This window comes from Hermetia illucens, chromosome 2 (assembly GCF_905115235.1).
Source record: "Hermetia illucens chromosome 2, iHerIll2.2.curated.20191125, whole genome shotgun sequence".
NCBI classification, from domain to species: Eukaryota; Metazoa; Arthropoda; class Insecta; order Diptera; family Stratiomyidae; genus Hermetia; species Hermetia illucens.
This window is the reverse complement of record NC_051850.1, coordinates 168,819,772-168,840,964: the sequence shown is the minus strand read 5'-3', so window position 1 is coordinate 168,840,964 and position 21,193 is coordinate 168,819,772. Positions and strand designations below refer to the sequence as shown.

At 42.3% G+C, this 21,193-nt stretch overlaps 2 protein-coding genes across 5 annotated transcripts in view; one reads left to right on the top strand and one right to left on the bottom strand.

Moving 5' to 3' along the window:
* Positions 1 to 15,804, bottom strand: part of LOC119647633 (calcium homeostasis endoplasmic reticulum protein) — a 29,970-nt gene extending 14,166 nt beyond the window's left edge. The window contains exons 1-4 of one of the 4 annotated variants that reach the window (XM_038048691.1): positions 15,531 to 15,804; positions 15,188 to 15,358; positions 3,840 to 4,142; positions 2,786 to 2,948 (exon numbers count right to left, since the gene is read on the bottom strand). In XM_038048691.1, the coding sequence (XP_037904619.1) occupies positions 2,786 to 2,948; positions 3,840 to 4,142; positions 15,188 to 15,307 (586 nt within the window). In that variant the 5' untranslated portion in view covers positions 15,308 to 15,358; positions 15,531 to 15,804. Of the gene's footprint in view, positions 1 to 2,785; positions 2,949 to 3,839; positions 4,172 to 15,187; positions 15,359 to 15,423 lie in introns of all 4 variants that reach the window. The other 3 variants (XM_038048690.1, XM_038048692.1, XM_038048693.1) reach the window with 3 other exon arrangements.
* Positions 15,805 to 15,955: 151 nt separating this feature from the next.
* LOC119647634 (adenosine 3'-phospho 5'-phosphosulfate transporter 2) lies at positions 15,956 to 17,595 on the top strand. Its single transcript, XM_038048694.1, has 3 exons — positions 15,956 to 16,947; positions 17,022 to 17,203; positions 17,269 to 17,595. The coding sequence occupies exons 1-3, from the start codon at positions 16,183 to 16,185 to the stop codon at positions 17,420 to 17,422; spliced, it is 1,101 nt and encodes a 366-aa protein (XP_037904622.1). The 5' UTR covers positions 15,956 to 16,182; the 3' UTR covers positions 17,423 to 17,595.
* The last annotated feature ends 3,598 nt before the right edge of the window (positions 17,596 to 21,193 follow it).

Genomic DNA, 21,193 nt, shown 5'->3' with positions numbered 1-21,193 from the left:
AAAGTGGAAGACCGGCGGCGTGTTGCAAGATTATGACACGGTATTCTTTACGGACGGATCAAAGATGGCCTATGGAGTCGGCGCGAGGGTTTTCTCGAATACACACGGTGTATCCAAGTCGTATGGTCTCCCAGGTTTCGCCAGTGTATTCCAGGCGGAAGTACTGGCGATATTCGAAGTCTGTCGATGGCTGGAACGTGATTCGAGCCCCAAGCGTAACATAGCCATTCTGACCGACAGCCAAGCGGCCATCAAGGCCTTGTACTCAACGACGACATCTTGCCGGCTGGTGGGGCAGTGCAGAGACGCGCTCAACCATCTGGGCGGCACGCTCAAGGTCACTCTCCTCTGGGTTCCCGGGCATAGGAACATAGAGGGGAATGAGCTGGCTGACGGATTGGTCAGGCAAGGCTCTGCTCTTGGCAGTCCCTCGGCGAATACAGTCGGTGTCCCGCTGGCGGCTGTCGGGGGCCGAGTCTACTCGCACTATCTAGCAGCCGCGGGCCTGAGATGGCGAAGGCTTACAAGCTGTGCCAAGTCAAGGAGAATTTGGCCCGCTTACGAGAGCTCCTGTGCCAGACGCGTGCAAATGCATTCAAGATTACGGCGGTCTGCACGGGGCACTGGCCCATAGGGGACCATGCCGCTAGGCTCGGCTTACCCTACAACTCGCATTGCCGAAGCCGAAGAAGGAAGGGAAACCCTCATGCACTTTCTCTGCGATTGCCCAGCTCTGGCTCGAGTCAGGCTGCGGACACTGGGTAAACTATTCTTTGGGGACCTCAGCGAGATTTCTAGCTGCAGGGTCGAAGAGCTGCTTTCCTTCGTGAATGCTACGGGCTGGCTCTGAAGATCCGAGCCGGCTCGACTCTGCTTCCCTGTTCCCATAACAACAGTCACGGTCTTAGGAGTTTGTGGCATCAAAACGACGCACCAAAGCGCTAATTGGGCTCCTCGGAGCGGCCACTGATACCTACTTACCCCATAGTCATGTGGGGTATCTAATGAAAGGTCTCGACTAGTACTTTCCGAGCTTGGTCTTAATTTTGACATTTGTTGGAAAGGTGGCGAGTGCAGGTGGTCGAAAATGATCATTTCTTTAACGGACCCATTCTCAAAAACTACCCAACCCAAAAAATCTGAAAAAAATCAGGAGACTGCCACTATATGGTTCCTCCCATACCAGTATCTGTTCGAATAAAATTAATGATATTATATAACCATAATCTTTAGTAATTGACTTCAACCCCCCCCCCCCCCCTAAGTTCATCTTAGCGCCACGAAATTGCGGTGATGTAGGCTATAACATAGAGTATGATCCTACCTAAGTTTGGTGGAAATCGCACTATTACTAACAAAGTTATAATACGTCAAACTCGTCGCTTCTTTGCAAATTCATACTCTCACCTAATATATTCAAATATTACGTGCTACGTAATAATAGGACAAATGCACACTCAAATGTCTTTATATAAGAAATACACAAAACCGTTCGTACCTGAAGCGTCCAGCTTCCGGTTTTCCGACTTGTTTCTTTATGACTCTAGGCATCCGTTTACCGGTTGACTTTATGCTCATCGAACAATCAACGCCAGCTTATTACATTGATTTTTTAACCAGGTTAAAGCAGCGCGGCGGCCAAGAAGTTGATTTCAGTTTATTCGAAACATTCGATTGCACGAAATGATAGGTCAGAGCTAGCATCATTTTCCAAAACATTTACGAAATTACTACGTTGTATTTGTTCAGTTTTCTCAGATGTATCGACGAAAGGAGCAGTCGGCATAATTTTGACTGCTTTAATTTCAATCCTCGCTAGAATTTACATAATTCAAGGATTCCGAATAGTTGATGATAAAAAAAATTCTGAAACACCTTTTGCACTTGACCTCGAATTTTCAGTGTAGTAGGAGCTAAAATTAGAAGTGATCCCGGACAACGCTGAATACACCGCAAAAGCAACAATTGATTGAGATACCTGGAGATTGAAATTGAGGCACTGTCTCAAGGTATGAAATGGATTCGACACTTATGTGACAATAAATTTTGAGAAAACCAACCAGAGATCATCAAGCATCGTTTACATATAAAGAAACAGCAGTCGAAAAAACCAACGATGATTTTTCTGTCCCGAAATATAGAAATATGTCAAGCTGACAAGGATGAGAGCTAACTGCCAGGAAACCTCTCTGTTAATGAAAAAGAACTTATTATTCTGCAGCACCACAAAAAAGCGGTTTGTAGCTTGACTATCTAACCCATTTTAAATGCAGGAAAAGAGCAGAATCATCTTTATTTAATGAAGAAACATGCTTTGTGATCGCTTCATAAATTTATTTTTGGTACGTCATAAGCAACAAATATCCAAAAATAATTTCCTCTTTAAGCTATAACAGAAGTTTCATCGCGGAAATTGGCATGTGTGAACATCATAGGAACTCATAGGAATTCCAACCCAATTATACCACTCAACTCAAATTGGGATTAACGCATAACAGCTTGGATTGGCACTTTTTGAAATACACTACTTTGAAGGAATGTTAGGTGAAAGCTATTAAGAAAATCATGAATAAAGACTGAGGGCAGTAAATTTAAATAAGATTGCAAAACTCTGAAAAGGGAAGTGTGGTTACTTCACAGACCAACCTGGAAACTTCTTAATGTACACCCTAACCATTTCCAACACAAATTATCTCGAAGAATTTCAAGACTCGCACTCTTAAATGCTACATTCTAAAAATATTTGAAAATGTTCTAAAATCTTCAAATTGTTTCCGATATTTACCTGTTGATATACTATCCTTAGTGCATGCATCGATAATTGGTTGAAGGATTTCATCAAATTCCGCCAAATACACATTATAATCTTCGGCTTGTTTGTGTATTACATCGTTTTGAGCTTTATTTATAGCTTCATCGATTTGTTTTTGTTGTTGCTGGAGCAATACCTAAATAAATTTCATCGAAAACACAAAGACGAAAAATAAATGTTTACTGTGAACTTAAAAATTGCTAACAATGATTTTTTTGGTTTGGTTTTGATTTGATAGTTTTATAGACTATACTTTTATGCTTCTCCCATGAGATTGAAAAGTGGCAAGCTATCCCGCTTGGAAAACTAAACATTTAAATTAAACCGTTGTAATGTGCAATTACACTGTAGAAGTTTTCTCCCAACTGACTGGATTAGAAATATCAAGTGCAGATACGTGAATATTGCGAGATGACAATTTGAAGAGAACACAGGGTCAAGCATGTGAAAAATAGGGATGCCTTCAGGCAGTCTCCACTTGAGTTCATTCCCAATACGCTGCTTCTAATGCGAATAGGTCAAGCGCAGAAACTACCAGTTTGATTTGAAATATCTGAAAATGTTTTGACAGAATACCTAGCGTTGAGGAAATTAACCAACGATACCAACGATGATGTGAACCCCATGTGAAAGGACAACTTTATTTACAAAGGACATCGATAAAGAAAGCATATAAAATGTTTTCGAACAAGGAGCTTCTGGGACATAAATCTAAAGGTTGAAATAGAGGATAATGCATCCGGATCTTAACATATATCACCCATTAGAAAGAAGTAGTTTGTGGACAGTAATGCATTGAAGTTTATGTCCATCTTTAGAAGTTATAACATGTAGAGAAAACATTTCAATGGAAGGTTGTTCTGAAGATTTTCCTATAATCGAGAAAATGAATAAAATCGATTCAAATTCAAAACAGAGTCACTCAACATTGTTAAGTCTAAAAAGCCCCGCGTACGAAACTGAATGCACCTCTCATCAAAAATTAAAACTACATAAAAGGATTATAGGATAATATTTAAAAAATTACCCCGTGTTGTGCGGATAAGTTGTGTTCAGATTGCCGGATCTGCTCACGAAGAGCGCTCTGCTGCATAGTAATGGCATCAATCTGAGATTGAATGCTGTTGGTCGTTGGAGTGTTGTTTGAGCCACCGTGCCATAATTGTTGCTGTGGGGGTTGCTGCTGCTGTTGCTGTGAGTTCATCGCCATATTTTGTTGATGATAGCCACCCATTTGAGATGATCCGGGGTTAGCACTGGCACTCATAAGTTGCTGGACTCCAGTTGGATTATGAAGCGGTTGAGATTGAGGTTGTTGTTGTTGTTGAGCCTGTGAGATTGAGGCTTGTTGTTTCAAAACTGTAAGTAAACTCGTATATTATTAAGAGTACAAAATAAACATAAAAATGTAGATTGAAAAATGATTAGAGTAGACCATGTGGACTCTTCGCGGGAACATAGAAACTTCTAAGGTAGATTTCTCCACCACTGGCATCAAATCAAAAAAAAATCAAGTAGGACAGCGTGATTAGTTTTGGTAAGGATAATCACAATATAATTCATTGTCTTCTTATAGAAGGCACTAAAAATGTTGGTACTGAAACGCTTCCCAAGGAGAAGCCACATTCAACAAGAATCTTAGTAGATAATTGGAAGCTAGAAAAATTGGAAAGAAGTCGTACGCACTCAACTGAAATAATTTTAACGCATCAGATTCGAAAGAAAGATTGGGTCGAACATCGAATAACAAGTGACGAAAATTGCGTATTGGGCGAATTGTCAAGGTATAGAATATTCCCTTCAGCCATGCTTTCATATGTACATATGAGATACAAAAAAAACCTCGCTTTTCGTTGCACTTCTCAAACGAACAAATAAGCAGAAGCTCAGATAAAGCAAAAGGTAAGTTTCGTCCACAAAAAGTGATGCAGGGCTGGATTAACACGATATTCATCACCAGACTCCGGAAAGAAAAGATCTTCGTTGAACTTATAGAATGAATGAACAAGCAAAAGAAATTGACTCAGATAGAGTCACTGTTGGATTCGATAATCATAAAAGATAACCATTTATGTAGAAGTTTGGTTACGGTTCCCTAGTGAGCGTAACGAATTGTCCAGCACTGAAACAGCAACATCAGTGTCAATCCAGCTCAAAAATTCGTTATAAAGTTTGTAAAGTATTTTTTTTTCTTACTTTTGAAGGCAAGAAGGACTTTACTTTAATTCATTGGTTTAGATAATTTGGCAGAACAACTGATTTTCTGAGGCCGAAATTGTTGTTGGGAAATTCCAAGATGAATTGAAGTGAAAATACTTAAAAACAGCGAGCAAGGTAATGCAATCAGCTATGAAAAAAAAAAACAAAAATAAAATTCAAAGTACTACTAACAACATAAAGTGGAATGAAATTCAGAAAAGGAGTAAAAAGATCCCCCCCAGGACAGGAGAACAGGAGAAATGTTTCCATTTCTTTTGTATTGACAACTATTTTGCAGCAGCTCCATTGTGCCAACATCGCGAAATTTCCTAATTTATGATAAATGATCAAACACTGAAATTGAGAGAAGCCGAAAAGATTTCAAAACATTCCACCATATTTTTTGTTTAGAATATGAGGGATCCTAAGTCCACATCTACCTGATGTTGGACTGGATCATGAGGCAGCGTGAGCGAGTGACTGCATCCATTCGCAGTGAGAGAGCCACCAAATGAAGTTCATTACATGGATTTGTATGAGGCAATATACAATAATGGCCGAAACACAATTCCGCTGTGTCCGGCACGCAGATAAGAGAAGCTGCGGCCGGCACACAGCTTCAATGTACAATGAAGATTTAAGGGGGTCATCCCGTGTGTCGGATCCGCAGAATCGAATTTTTTTTGTTGGCATCAATTGTATCTAGATATAGTGTAGAATATATGGGCAAAGCGATTTTTTTATATTCGGAGTCATTCGGAAATTATAGTGTTAAACACATGATAAGCCATATGCCACATTTATGTCGATCACCGTAATTAAGGGGGTCATCCCGTGTGTCGGGTTGGAGAAATCGATTTTTTTTTGCATGAATTGTATCTATATATAGTGAAGAATATGTGGGCAAAGGGATTTTCCGATATTCCGAGTCCTTCAGAAATTACAGTGTTAAACAGGTAAGGAGTTTGCAGCCGCGGCTAGAGTAATCGATGAGAAAGAGCGTCGAATCTGTTTTTACCTGTTATTTTTTTACCTGAGCCTTATAAATTCGAACACAGATATAAATATAAAAAGATGGAAAATCAATCAATTGTCTAAACTTATTTGCTGTTTGGAATAAAAAGGATAATCCAGTCTAGAGTGAGCACTGAAAGGCTTTCAAGCTATACTCAGTTATATTTTGTTGTAAGTATTGTGCTGTTTGTGTGTTCAGTGATTTTTTTAAATGGATCGTACGAAGGGGGATCGCTTTAATGCTCAACGTCATGTTCGCACTAAAAAACGAGTATTTCATGGGAATCGATACTTATCAGAGAAGAAAAAGGACTTCGCATCAACATCAGCAAAGAAACTTTTAGCAAGCGTGAACATGGATGTTCCAATTGCGACAAGTTTTGTATATTGTATATTGGATTTTGCTGGAGTTTTCTCCGGTATTTCTGTAAATTTCTGCAAATAATAAAATATACGTAGTAGTAACAAAGGAATACGTAGGACATGTCGAGAAAAGAATGGGAACGCGGCTTAGAAATGCAAAGAAGAATCACAAAGGCATTGGTGGAAAAGGGGCTGGAAAACTTACTGATAAGGACCTCACTACATTTCCTGGGCTGGCTATTCGTCGACACGCAAATTTGATAGAAGGAATGAAGCAAGAAATTTGGGCAACTTTCTTCCATAAATGTTCTACAGACGAAAATCCTCAGCATCAAAATTGTCCAGCAGGCGAGGACAGTTGGTACGAATGGCGCAAAGCGGAAGCTAAAGGAGAGCTGGATAGTTTTCACCACGAGAAGGCACCTTTGACTGAAGAAGTTCAAACAGTCATCAAACCAATCTACGAAGATTTGTCACGAGATGATCTCTTGAATAGATGTTTAGGAGCAGAGACCTAGAATAACAATGAGTCGTTAAATGCATTGATCTGAACTTTCGCTCCTAAACACCTTCATTCTGGGGCCAAGGTCGTAGAAATAGCCACTTTTCTGGCTGTAATTATTTTCAATGAAGGATTCAATGGCATTCTCAAAATCCTAGTGACAATGGGATGTCAAGTTGGTCACATATGTCAGGTTTATGCCGACCGCCGTAATGAAGCGCGAATTTGGCGGTCCGAACGACGATCGACTGACCTCGCTAAAAGAGCCACAATTGACACCAGAGAGCAACAATCGGCCTTACAAGACTTTTTTGAAGAAACGGAGGGTGCTCTCTATGGACCAGGTATAGCAAATTAATGGTGAGTTAAAATTTTACTGTTGATAATCACATTTAAATTTTCAAATGCGTTTTTCTCGAAACTGCATCTTGAAAATCGGCTGCCACCATAGCTCAAAATCTATCCAACCAAATTCTTTGAAATTTTCACGGCTTCTTTAGTACATATTTCTACGGTCCGCAAACTAGGGTAATTGCAATCGGAGAGGTAGTTTTTTTTATTCATAAAAAAAGCCTTAAAAAACACCAAAATCCAAAAAATTAAGTTTAACAGCCCACCAAAAATTTACCTTTTAATATTTTCTAATTATCCTAGTTTGCGGACCGTGGAATATTGTCCACATTAAAATGCCGTTTAGTTTTTTTCCCTCAGATGAACACAGCGCCCTCCAGCGTGGCAGCAGAAAAACACCTTTTTTTGGAGATGAGTGCATAAATTAACACCTATTCCGAAAATTAGCTACGAAATCAAGCTGATCACATATACTAGAGATATCAATAAACATATGGTGAAAAAATCACGTTTCTGTCTTTATCCAGTCCTTGAAAATAATTTTTCAAAAAAAGGCAAAAAAAAACGGCCTTCACACGGGATGACCCCCTTAAGCTCGTGTTTATCGGTCCGAATGGCGTTCGAATGACTTCGCTAAAAGGACAAGAATTGAAACCAAGGCCGTACATGTGTTTCTTCAAGAAACCTAAGGTTTATGGACTAGGTATAGCAGATTAATGGTCAGTTAAGAATTTATGGCTAAAAATCGCATTCTACTGCGTTTTTCTCGAAGCCGCATGTTGAAAATCGGCTGCCACCATAGCTCAAAATCTATCCAACCATTCATTGAAGAAGCCATAAAAAACGCCAAAATCCAAAAAAAAAATTTAACACGGCACCAAAAATTTAATTTTTAATATTTTTTAATAGTCCAAGTTTGCGGAGTTGTAGTTAAGTCTGCACGTTAAAACGCCGTTTACTTTTTTTCTCTAAGATCATCACAGCGCCCTCTAGTGTGGCAGCAAAAAAACACCTTTTTTTGGAGATGGGAATATAAATTGCTCTGTATTTCAATAACGAACTATGTGATCGGGCTGGAAAAATTACTATGCACGCTCAAGATATTGATAAATCTATGGTGAAAAATTTGGATTTGCATCTTTCTCCGGTTGTTCACAAAAAGTTTCGAAAAAAAAGACAAAAAACGGCCTTCAAACGGGATGACCCCCTTAAGGTCGGCAAAGATCGCTTCACGTCGGCAAAATTCGGCCTGATGACAGATTACAGCTGTTTACAGTATGGCGGCGCTTATTGTTTTCGGTTGTTACATTTGAATGTAATTAATTTACATGAATTCGTTTTGAGAACTGTGGAAGGCACTAATTGAATTGTAAGTGCTAATTAGGAATGTCACTCGCATATTATCCGAAGCTTCCATTCATAAAAATTGAATTTAAGCCGGAGGTGAGTGCACTATTGCTGGCATCTATTGTATGATTTTATTATAGCATAGCAAGATGCATTCGCTAATTGCATAAACGTATCTGCAAGGCCAAAGTGAAATTATTTTTGTTTGCGGATTGAGCCTTGAACGAAATCGTCAATAATTCTTTTTTTTTTGGTATTTAGCTCATAAAATAGGGACCCATGTACCACAAATGTTTGAAAAAAGTGTCTTCCGAATTGGTCCGCTCCGGCATCAACTGGATGCGAGCTCAAAAGTCCCTCAATCCTCAAACAAAAAAAAGTTCGCTTCGATCTAGTTTGGGCCTGAATATATTAGTTCCAGCACGTGCTGTTCCATTTATTATTTCGTGGAGTCGGTGTTCGCAACTGACAAATCTGTAAGGGGAGTTTGGTTGGTTGACAGCCTTGACTGTATTGGTGTCAAGGTATCAAGGTGATGCAATGCCGGACTCTCATCGTAGCACATTATTCAGGACTTATTCTTTCAGGTATGCAAGATTAATAATACCTAGAAATTTCTAGCAGTATAAATGAAAATAAAGCACTGGTAAAGTCCCATTACAGAAACTCCAAAAGCGGGCGCTGATAACTAAAGTGGGCAAACCTCCTCACATATAGTCATACAGACCCAGATGCCTTTTGGACATCATTGGCAAAATGCTGCAGCGGGTAATGCATAACACCTCGTTCCTCGTGTATTGTGCATCGGGTAGGTTTATCAGGCGGATAGTTTACTACTTTAAATAATTCGTAGTTGCGAAGAACAACCAATTTTCCCAACTATTGTGTGTGGCATTTAGTTAGCTAATTAAATAGTTCCATTGCTTTAAACACGCATAGTATGTAAGGTCACACGTCCATACTGCAATTGCAATTTTGGATTTGGAGATCAATTTATTGGCAAATATATAACGGATATCGTATAACAAATGGAAGAAAATATACAAAATTTACAAGGCCAGTCCTTATATATTCCTCGGAGACCTGGGTTCTTAGCGAAAAAAAAAAAACTGCGAACTCTTGGCCGCTTTCGAGAGACGAATCCTCCGAAAAATGTTTGGCCCCCTACTTGAGGATAGACGATTCCGTAGTCTACATAATGACGGAATCTATGAACGATACCACAACCGTACGGTTGTGGATAAAATCTAGGCCAACAGGTTGCAGTGGGAGAGTCACTTAATTCGTTTGGATGAGGATGATCCAGCCCGGAAAGTCTATAAGAGCAATACCTATGGTAGAAAAAGAAGATGAGGCAGACCCTGGCTGAGATGGAGCGATGGCGTAGTACACCAAACAGCTTTTATGGATATGGAATTGGTGGACCTCGGCGCAGAACCGAGATGTTTGGAGTTCCTTATTAAAGCAGGCCTAGACCAGATACCGGTTGTTGCGCCGTTGGTGATGATAATGTTGAAAAGTAATAAAAAACAACTATATAACTAAAAAATGAAATTTCAAGTTTGGTAACAAAAAGTGGACCCTGGCTAGCTCTTTAGCAGGGTAGAATCAGACGTAAAAACTAATTTTCATGCTGGCGCGAAATGTCCTAAGACTGTCAAAAATTTTGCGTTTGCACACTTTCGCATATTCATAACAATCAACAGCTGGAATTTTGGTAGCACAAATGTAAACTTGGCCTAAAAATTTACAATTGCAATTAACAATTTCACCGTCTGAGTTTGACTAACCATTTCAGCGCAAACTTTGTACAGCAAAGCACAGGGATTTGTATCATGACTGGATGTCGGGTACCAATCGACTCAACTGTGAATGAGTACGTTAGACCAATCAGGATAATAATCATGGGCGAACGCAATGCTGACCGCATCTCCTCCTACAGGGTTCCGTAATCCTTTAGTAACCCGTTGTGGCTTTGAATGAAGCACTTGAAAACATTTCAAGGCCCAGAACCAATTGGGTTGTCCGGCTGACAATTCTTATTAAAGAAAGTGGACGACGGACGAGATCAGTGGTGTGAACGAGAAAAATGTTCAAATTGTGTTTGAATTTATCATAGATGTGTCGAAATCTTCGTTGCGATGTATGAAACAAAGTTGAATATTTCCACAGAACAACAAAAAGCCCAAATCACCGAAAAGCTAGATGTGGTATTTCCCATTTGACTCCGAAACCAAGCATCGAAGTGAAATTATTCGAATAAACAAAATCCGAAAAACTGAAAATTAGGGAAGTCAATAGTGTGTTTAGTGTTGATTTTCTTTTGTAAGATTCAAGCGTGAAGGATATGTTACAACGAATTAAATGGCCAACGCTGTATTTATGTTATTCACCATATGCGGTCAGAATACAGTGAAAATTGAAGTTGATGGTTGTCACACAAAAATTATGATCGGATTGAGTCACGAACCTCGGAGAAATGCTAGGGCGTCCACCTCAGTCGACGCGGCAGGACGGGCCCCGGTCCTATCGAGAAATGGGAAAGGGTTCTTGACGCATGGACAGCGTCAGGAAGTAAGCAAGTTAGTCCGAACAAAACGAATACGTGTCTGGACACTAAACGTTGGTACCCTAATAGGAACTCGTAAGAGTCCTTCGGAAAAGGTGCATTGATATCTGCGCGCTGCAAGAAACCCGATGGTCTGGTGCCAAAAACTGCGACATTGAACGCGAACGCGGTAAAAATGGCTATAAACTTCTCTATTTCGGTAACCCACACAATATGGTGTTGGCATTACCATCTCAAAAGGTTTCCGTGATCCAATTAAAGAAGTCGAACGGTTTAAGAAAGATGCCTTCTGGGAACTTCTCGATGAAAAGACTTGCCAGGTGCCTGCTGACGACTATATTATCATTGCCGGCCACCTTAATTTTCATGTGGGTGAAAAGGCAGACGGTAACAGGTTCCATGGGGGAAAGGGGTTCGGAGCACGCAATGAGGATGACGAGGGTATAATCAATTTTGCAGACACCCATGACCTTGTATGAATACATGGTTCATCAAACGATTGTCTCATCTCCCCACATTTTATAGTGGGAACAATAAAACGGAAATCGATTATATTCTCATAAGACGCCAACATTTTACCACTGTCATTGATTGCAAAGCCGGCCATTGATTGCCGTCCTGCGAATTAAGCCACCGATAAAACAGCGTGAGAAACGCACTGGCCCGCCGCGCATTAAATGGTGGCGATTTCGTGAGAAGAAATGATTACACACCCGATTACCGACCATTACGAATGTGGAAGAATCGTGGAACCAAATGAAAGACACGATCCACAAAGCGGCCTCTGCCACTCTTGGGGTCACCAAGCCGGGTAAGCGGTACATCAACCGAGATACTTGACTTTGGAATGATGATATTGAAATGAAGGTCCGTAAAAAGAAACACCTCTGCTACAAATGTCTCGATAATTAAACGCTTGCTAATTGGCAAATTTATAAGAATGCCAACCGGGAAGCAAAGAAAGCGGTCGCTGTCACCCGAGCGAACCATCACAAAAATCTTTACGATAAACTGGACACTCGGGATGACGAGATAGATCTGTATCGACTTGCTAAAAGCCGTAACGACCGTACACAGGATATCGAACACTTCTATTGCGTTAATGATCAGAACGGTACTTTGCTTACCAACCGTCGAGCCGCGACGAATAGATGGCCAGAATACTTCGAGCAGATTTCAACTGAAGAATTTGCTCATTCTCCACTTCCACAATCATTGCCGACATTTGGAGCAGTTCCACCTGGCAACGCAACTGGTGCTCAGAGGTGGTGGCGAGGAAGATGGGGCGGCAACCCTATCGGCCAAACCAAGTGGCCGAGGAGAACCTCCATAGTGGTGGCACCGGGAGACGCTGTAATCACTTAAGTTTGCCGGCCGTGATTCAGTAGGCGAATGCTGCAAAGGCCTAATCAGGGCGATCAGACCCGAGTCTGCACGGGGACTCATCTGAAGTGGCAAATTGGTCACGAAACCTTACCAGGGGTATACTGGTACCATGGGAACCGGGAAAGCCCCTGGACTCTCATACTTCGGGTGAACTCCCGTTGTATGTGAGGACAGCTCGGTTATTTGCGGTAAGCCCCCTAGTGGGAGTTTCATGGTGGTTGTGGTTATGCTCAAGCGAGAAGAGACCTTCGGACCTCGACGTGGTGTTGCGTATCAACACGGGTGCCGTACTCCATAGTTCGGTAGAGATTTAGGTAATTCTTGCATCCACCAGTATGAATGCTAAGCCATGCACTTGGTATAGACTGGTACCGTTGTTGCTTGTCTCAGCGGGGCTTTGATTGTGGTCACAAAATCAATCCGTGTCTTAAGAGGACCGTAGGATTAAGTCTCACGACAGGTATCTACGTAAAACACCATGGGCTTCACTGTCAGCGCAACTGAAGTCGAGTAGGCAATAAAACGAACGAAATCGGGAAAAGCCACAGGACCTGACGACATCGCATCTAACCTCTGGACCTCTGTGGTTCACTTAATTCTTTAACCGGGTTATTCAGGAAGGAAGAACACCATCTGACTGGCAAGAAAGTACCACTGTTCCAATATGGAAAAAGAAAGGTATCCCAGCAGAATGTTCAAATTACCGTCCGATTTGGTTACTTTCCCATACCATGAAGATTTTTGAACGCATTCTTGCCAATCGTATTCACGAAATCGTTGAAATAACCGTGAATCAAGCCGGATTTGTCAAGAACTGCGGAACTACTGACGCAATACACGCTGCGCGGTTACTCATGGAGAAGCGACGCCCTCTTTACATTGCATTTCTGGATGTAGAGAAAGCGTTTGGCCGTTTGCCACACGAACTCATATGGTATGCTTTAGTACCAGAAGAACTCGTGCGCTGGGTTCTATTGCTCTACCACGATCCGAAAAGTAAAGTTCGAAGTATGGCGCTTTATGTCTCTGTTGGTGTTCATCAAGGAAGCCACCACTCCTCTTTGTTCTTGTTATGGACACCGTCACACGGGATATCTAACGTCCTGCGCCCTACACACTGCTTTATGCAGATGATGTTTTCCTTCCTTCCTTTCCAAAAATGGAATGATCGCCTCATGCAACACGGTCTTAGATTGAATTTAAACAAAACTGAATTTTTGACGACCGATCCCCATGAAACAGGCACAATCACTGTTAGCGGCAATGATCTGCTCAGAACTGAGCGATTTATATACCTCGGGTCAACGCTATCAGCCAATGGAGAATTGCTTTATGAAATTGCTTGGCGCATTAATGCAACTTAGATGAAGTGGCGTTCCGCAACTGGTGTTGTTTGTGATCGACGTATCAACGAACGTCTCAAATCTGAAATTTACCTGAATGTCGTCCGTACAGTCGCTCTCTATGGTTCTGAGTGTTGGCTGACTATAAAAGACAATGAACGGCGTCTTGCGGTAATGGAGGCGAAGATGTTGCGTTGGACTAGTGGCGTGACACGTTTTGATCACATCCGAAATGAGGATATCCGCGATAGTTATGGGGTTGCACCGATCGTGGAAAAGTTGCGAGAGAGGCGTCTTCGATGGTATGGTCACGCAATTCGTGCAAACGAGAATTCACTTGTCAAGATTGGTCTGAACATCGAAATCGATGTTGGCTTGATACGCTGGATGGGGATTTAAAATCCTCGAGATTGTACCCAGATCAGGCATTTGAAAGAGCCAAATGGTGAAACCGATCACGACGGGTCGACCCCGCTTGTGAACGGGACAAAGGCTGGAGAAAAAGAAGAAGAACAAGGCACCTTAGTGACCAACGTCAATAACGTATTTTTTGTGTCCGTGGGATTTCTATTTGTCCAAAAAGTTCCTTTTGTCCCTGAAGAAGTGCGTTATACAAGTAATAAATATATTCAGAGGTCGAAAGCCATCCTGGACAAAGTGTTTAAAGATGAAATAAAAAAGTCATTCAATCTCGGTCGTATTGAGTTCGGAAGGGGCTGTCTTGAAAGAAACGAATCAACTTTCCCCGAAACATTCGCTTTCTATTTTTACTTTGATCGGGAACTTAGCGTAAGCATTCTTTTCATTTAGTAGCCTCGCGATGGAATCGTGTTAATGACACCAACGCCGGTTTCACCAACCAAGCCAAACACACAAAAAGGACAATTCCATTGCTTACGATACTATATCTCTCAAGTCCGCGAAGTGAATCGATCTGGGTTTTCCCCAACTAGAGACCTATGAAGCATATCGACAAGTGATTGTTATGTTCCACAGTTAAACATCGAAATGACTGCTCGATACCGAAGAGGCCATTGAGATTGGTCGAACTCTAGTCGTCCTTTCTCACAGTCCTTGCCGAGTATTGGTTCACAACACATTCCACTCTGTAGAAAAAAGACTTTCTTCTGCATTCACCCTTTCTCACTACCAACGATTGTTTATCCTTTTACGAATCCTCTCAGGATCAACTTCTCCATGAGGCAAACCTGCCACGAAAACTATTCCACCCGTCACTCACCAAAAATTCACGATACACAAAACTAAAAAAACTGGTAAATAATCACTACTAGAAATCTTACAGGCTTGCTCGGACGCCACTCGGTACTGATAGTAATTGTAATATTCGCCTCCGTACAAGAATTCGAACTTGGGGTTTCCTTCTTGTTTTGCCTTTGTGATGGCTTCGAATTCGGGACCATTGCGGGCCACAAACTCCGCTAATTTGTCGATTATGTTACGGAGACTAGTATCTGCAAAAACATTGAAAAAGCATTGACATTACATTCACTAGTCGATCATCGAAATCTCCTTTAACCTTAAAAGCGAAATATCACATTTACTCGCGCTCTTATTATCGATTTATTCGGAATGGCACTCGTCAGACCGCAAATACAAATTATATAAAATTTCAACTTAACGTACCTCGCGGCGGATTAGGCAGATCCATGGCTCGTTGATTTTGTTCGAAACTTCATAAATTCTGGTTCTATTTATTATTGAAATTAACACTAAGACAGAACGTTTGCTGGGTCTACTTCAAAGTCGGATGTATGAGCAATGAGATGTCAATGTCCGAACGCCATTTTCTTTCCCGGTAAACTTGTACATGTTCGACGTGAAGTTAGCTAACTTTATTTCAGTTATTTCAGGTTAGATTTTATGAATAACAAAAACGATCAAACTCAACAAGTACTCGATAATTTCACTATTTAAACACCGTATGACGCTGTAAATTAATTTTAACATGAAAATCCCAGTGAATCCGGTCTTAATTCTACGGGCTCATCTTCGAGTATAACAGTTATGATTTAAAAAAGAAATGGCATTGCCCTATTGGTATCGCGGAGAAATGTCAAAATCATATCTAGCCGGAGCCGGAATGGCTGGCTTGTAGTAGTTGCGAAGTGTAGATAAGAGTTTTATCACTTTATTATCAGTTTAAAGTAACTGAATTACCAGCACTACTTCCGATATTAATGTAACAATGTGAGACTGGCAAAATCAGATCAAAAAACTAGATGGCAGCATAGCGTTCGTATAAACAAACCGTGATCGCTGCTAACTCTCCAGCGCAATGGGGGATTCGTCGAAGCAAGAAGTGATTTTAATTTCCGATTTCTCAAAGAAAAATGACGACGAGCGCGAACCACCACAAGTGAAAATATTGTGCTTCGATTTGACATACTACAACCAAACAACGCAATTCTTGCTGTGCTGTGCCGGGGTATTCGTCCTCTATTTGATCTATGGCTATTTACAGGAGCTAATATTCACACTGGACGGATTCAAGCCTTATGGATGGTTCTTAACTCTAATCCAATTCGCGTACTACATCGTATTTTCAGTAGTAGAACGGCGAATAGAAAACAAAAATCAACCCCGGCGTATTCCCCTGAGGACCTATGGACTTCTGGCTTTTCTGACCCTCGGCACAATGGGACTGTCGAATTCGAGCCTCGGTTACTTGAACTACCCAACTCAGGTCATTTTCAAATGCTGCAAGCTAGTCCCGGTCCTCATCGGGAGCATTCTTATTCAAAAGAAAAGGCACGGACCCCTGGATTTCTTAGCAGCGATTGCAATGTGTATTGGGCTGGCTCTGTTCACCCTGGCCGATTCGCAAGTTTCGCCGAATTTCAACACAGTGGGAGTAGCTATGATATCCTCAGCGCTGCTTTGTGACGCAGCCATCGGGAATGTGCAGGAGCGAGCTATGCGAGAGAACAAAGCACCTAATAATGAGGTAGTTCTGTATTCCTATGGAATCGGGTTTGTCTATTTATTGGTCATAATGATTGCGACTGGGAACTTATTTTCTGGCCTGGAGTTCTGCTTGAAGGTAAGGAAGTGAAAAACGAACAGGAATGCTCCCCTACAGGCTTTATTTCTTACGAACCGTCTCTTACTTTTCAGCACCCGGTCGAAACCTATGGCTACGCATTCCTTTTCAGCCTTTCCGGCTATTTGGGCATCCAATTCGTCTTAACGCTGGTACGAACGTGCGGCGCACCACTGGCAGCAACGGTAACAACAGCACGGAAAGCAGTCACAATCGCAATCTCATTTGTCTTCTTCACCAAACCGTTTACAATCCAGTAAGATCCAAGTTCCACGAATCCATTTTCAGTTGTTACGTTTTTTTTCTTTCTTACATTTTCAGGTACGTTTGGTCGGGACTAATAGTCGTTCTCGGCATCTACTTAAACGTGTACAGCAAGAAGCATAAGAACTTGACCTTTGCAGATATTTTCAATAGAATCAAACGCTTGCTGGGAAGCAGATCTACGGACAGACAATACCTTTTAGATGTTTAAATGAATACTCAAATTTGTATATTTATTCTGGGCTTTTGTTGTTATTCTTTTTCTTTTAAGTACATTTTGTTCAATTAGGGACAGTTGTAAAGTGTACATATATATATTATATTATATAAAATAAAGTTCTGCAAAGTGTCCCTTCAGAAGGAGGAAGAGCATTTTTTAACAAATTTCGTTTGGATTAATACGCAGCTTTGATAGTGCACATTTCCCTATCCATTTGTCGCATTTGTACTCTCCAAGCGGTAAGAAGTCACTGAGTTCGAATCCACTCGGGAATTTAAGCAAATAAGTCCCGCTCAAGATGTGATCTCACCAAATTCATATTTCTCCGCGGGGGAATCTGTGGAACGCATACTATTCGCTTCGATAAATCGGCAGTCGGCAAAAAAGGAAAACGCAGCCACTCTCATGATGAGGAAAACTGGAAATCTGACTACAGCCGCCCTATCCGCGGCACTACTGCTTAAATCGACCAGAAAATCAAAGAGGAAGGTTCCACAAAAGGAGCCTTCAGCCACTAAAGAGGGAGTCATGAGTTGTCCTTACCAGGAAAAGCAGGAGAAAGAGAAACTGATGATGCAGATGCAATTCGCCAAACAGAATAAATCATGAAAGGCTGCCAGAGGAAGCCAGTGCGAATGTGGAAGCTCGTTTTGAGTGAGAACGTAGACCTGCTTTCCTTACTTGATCTAGCAATGCCCAGACATATCGTACATAACTAAACGGAATCTCCCGCGAAAAGTGAGGACAAACTGGTAATCCCGATGAGATCTACACTGACCGCAGCAGACTCTTTGCTCAGCGATAATACGCCCAAAAAACGTTGAACCAATATATCTATGGTGATCAGCAATCACTGGACTACGACCGGTGTACCGGGAGCAGCACAAATCGGCGAGAGAGATCTCTAGAAAGCTGTTCCACATAGGAATACTATCATAGTAAGAAAGCGGAAAAGAAGAGCAGGCCATTTCAACCGTTAAAGTTGTCGCCTTTCAAAGGATAATAATGCTGCCTTTCAATATAGGATCGCTTTATTTCCTAAAAGACAAAAGGGTAACTACCGAATAATTACAATTAACTCAGGATAAGTACCAACGAAGAAGTTCCCTCGAACAATTCCTTATGCCGCTTAAATGGGCGACCTGGTTAGTTACATAATTCGGCAAGTTCTCACATGACTTCCTAGCGGGGCAAACCGGGAGATGAGCCGAAGCAACAGCCAGGGGATTGTCCTCCCTGCACTGGAGAAGGTGCTAATAGGATCCCAAGTCAAGGTGAAACAATATACGCCGAGGGCTGCGTGGACAATGGAGAGTTTGGTTTTTAGTATGCGAATTCTGAATACCTTGGGCACGTTCCTGGACTACTCGTGGGGCCAAGACATTGACTCAATTTTCAAAAAAACAAAGAAACCGACGATGGAAGAAGAGATGGTGATGCCAGGGGCGTCATCGGAGAACGAGCTGCACCCGGCCAGGAGATAGTGACCGTCGAAAGCAGCACACTCGGTGCCAGCCAAAGCCCCGCTGTACTGAAACTAACCAGGAAATTCCTGGAGCGAGGCGGCAGTCGAACTAATGACTTTCAGCCTCAAATCCACTGCCCTCAAGCTGGGTGTAGCCAGTACCAGACATAGAACTCCTAACCCGAAACCCTCGACGTTGGGGGATCCCTCAAAAGTAAAGACCGACAGGAACATCGGTCACCGGAAACCGGCTAAGAAGCGAAGTTCCACTGATGTCCTGCTTAAGAGCCAATACCAGAAAGCCACTATATTCTCAGCAGGATCGCTATGAATAAGGAGGCCGGTATTGTCGACGAGCGGGATGAAAAGCACCTCGCTAAATACTAGGCGATTGTTGAGGAATATAACCACAAACGCCTGGCAGATGAACAGAAGCCCACCGCTTTGAAACGCAATCGATCTCAAGACGAGGTCGAACAAAAACACAAGCGTACCCCCGCTCGGGCACTAAGCAACCTCTGCAGAAAAGTAAGCAGCAAAAGCCAGCCGACGGGTCACAAACTGCGGAACCCTTCAGCGACGTAACCAGGAGCCAATTACTCGTGGCGCTCGTAGATGGCGATTCCGCTAGCGTCGGACGTGTGGGCCAGTGTTAAGGCTAGGCTGTTGGAGATGGTCATTGAGCATCTCCTGGACGTCAAAGGCGAACAAACGGAATCCATGCCCTGCTTTGATTCTTCTCAAGTGGTTCGTGGACTCCACGTTATAGCTTGCGAAAACCAATTCTCCAGGGACATTCTAGGTTCATGCGTCGCGAAGATCAGCGACGTCTGGGAGAGCGGAAACCTTAAAGTCAAGATTCCCAAAGGACCGGTCGCTCGCATCTGGTTGCCGAAGTTCCGTTTGGATAAGGACAAGCTCGCCCAATTCGTGCGCCTTCAAACCCCCAGGATTCCCATGGACGACTGGATAGTCTGGAAAACTGTGACGATTGGGAATAGGTTCTTGATATCACCCTACTAACCGACAATGGAATTCTTAGGGAGGAAGATAGGATGGAATATAGATCTCTCCAGTCTCAGGAAGCTCACCAGGAAAATCGTCAATATCTGTTACAGGCATAAATATTAGCAGCCATACAAGGACTGTCTGAAGAAGTACAAGTTGTATTGTCAAAACATCGAAAGCACCAGCGAGGCTTAGTAAGATTCTGTCCAAGGAACATAGGAGCCCATGTTTTCTTAAAAAGTCGGAAGGATCCTGGACGGACTCTTCTGGTGAAACCTTGGAGCTACTGGTTTAGACGCACTTTCCCTCCAGCGAGAAGGACTGTGAGTCAAAGCCTTGCTTGGAGGATTTGTCACCATTCGAGCGGTGCGGTAATTACTTAGGATAAGATCGGCTTCTCCGCACATAAATCTCCGTGTCCAGATGCCAGCCATGCTACAGAAGCAGCAGAAAAGGGTTGTGCCGTGGTTCGTTGAGATTTAGCGGAGCTGTATCTCTTTAGGAGACGTACCACAGTTTTGGAGACGCACACGAGTGGTTTTCATATCGAAAGCGGGCAGGCGCAGCCGCGAAGGGCTTTCGACCAATCAGAGAGCGCATTCTACAGATCCACTTAAGGACGATTATGGAGAAAACGCCTTTCTCTGAGTCTCAACATGCCTACCTCAATGGAAAATCCACAGAAACTGCTCTCCACGAGATAGTTGGCACGGTTGAGCGGCCACTGCTGCACAAGTAGTATACCCTAGCTGCCTTCATGGATATAGAGGGAGCACTCAACAACGTTAATACCAACGCCATCAAGGAAGCCTTGACCAGTATTGGATTGGAGGTGTATCATACGCGCTGGATTATATCCGTGCTAAGTACCAGGTTAATCCAGTCGGATCTGGGAGGCAACCACTTGACTAGAGCTGTGAACAGAGGCACGCCCCAGGGTGGCGCAATCTCTCCGGTACTCTGGTTAATAGTGATGGAAGAAATTTTGAGAATATTGGAAAGTAGCGGTGATATTAGTGTCAGGAATGTTTCCGTCTAATATAAGCGAAAGGTGTGCGTGTAGGCCGCAATATGCGAACTCGGCATAAACCCAACCAAAGCGAAACTGGCACTCTATGACAAGGGTACCTGAACCCCACCTACCACGGCTAAATTGATTGGTCGTTTTCTTCAATGTAAAGTACCTGGGTGTAATACTGGATCCAAAATTAAATTAGAGATTGAACATAGAACTCAGGGTTAAGAAGGCCTGTATAGCCTTCTATGCCTGCAAAGAAATTGGGTCTCCG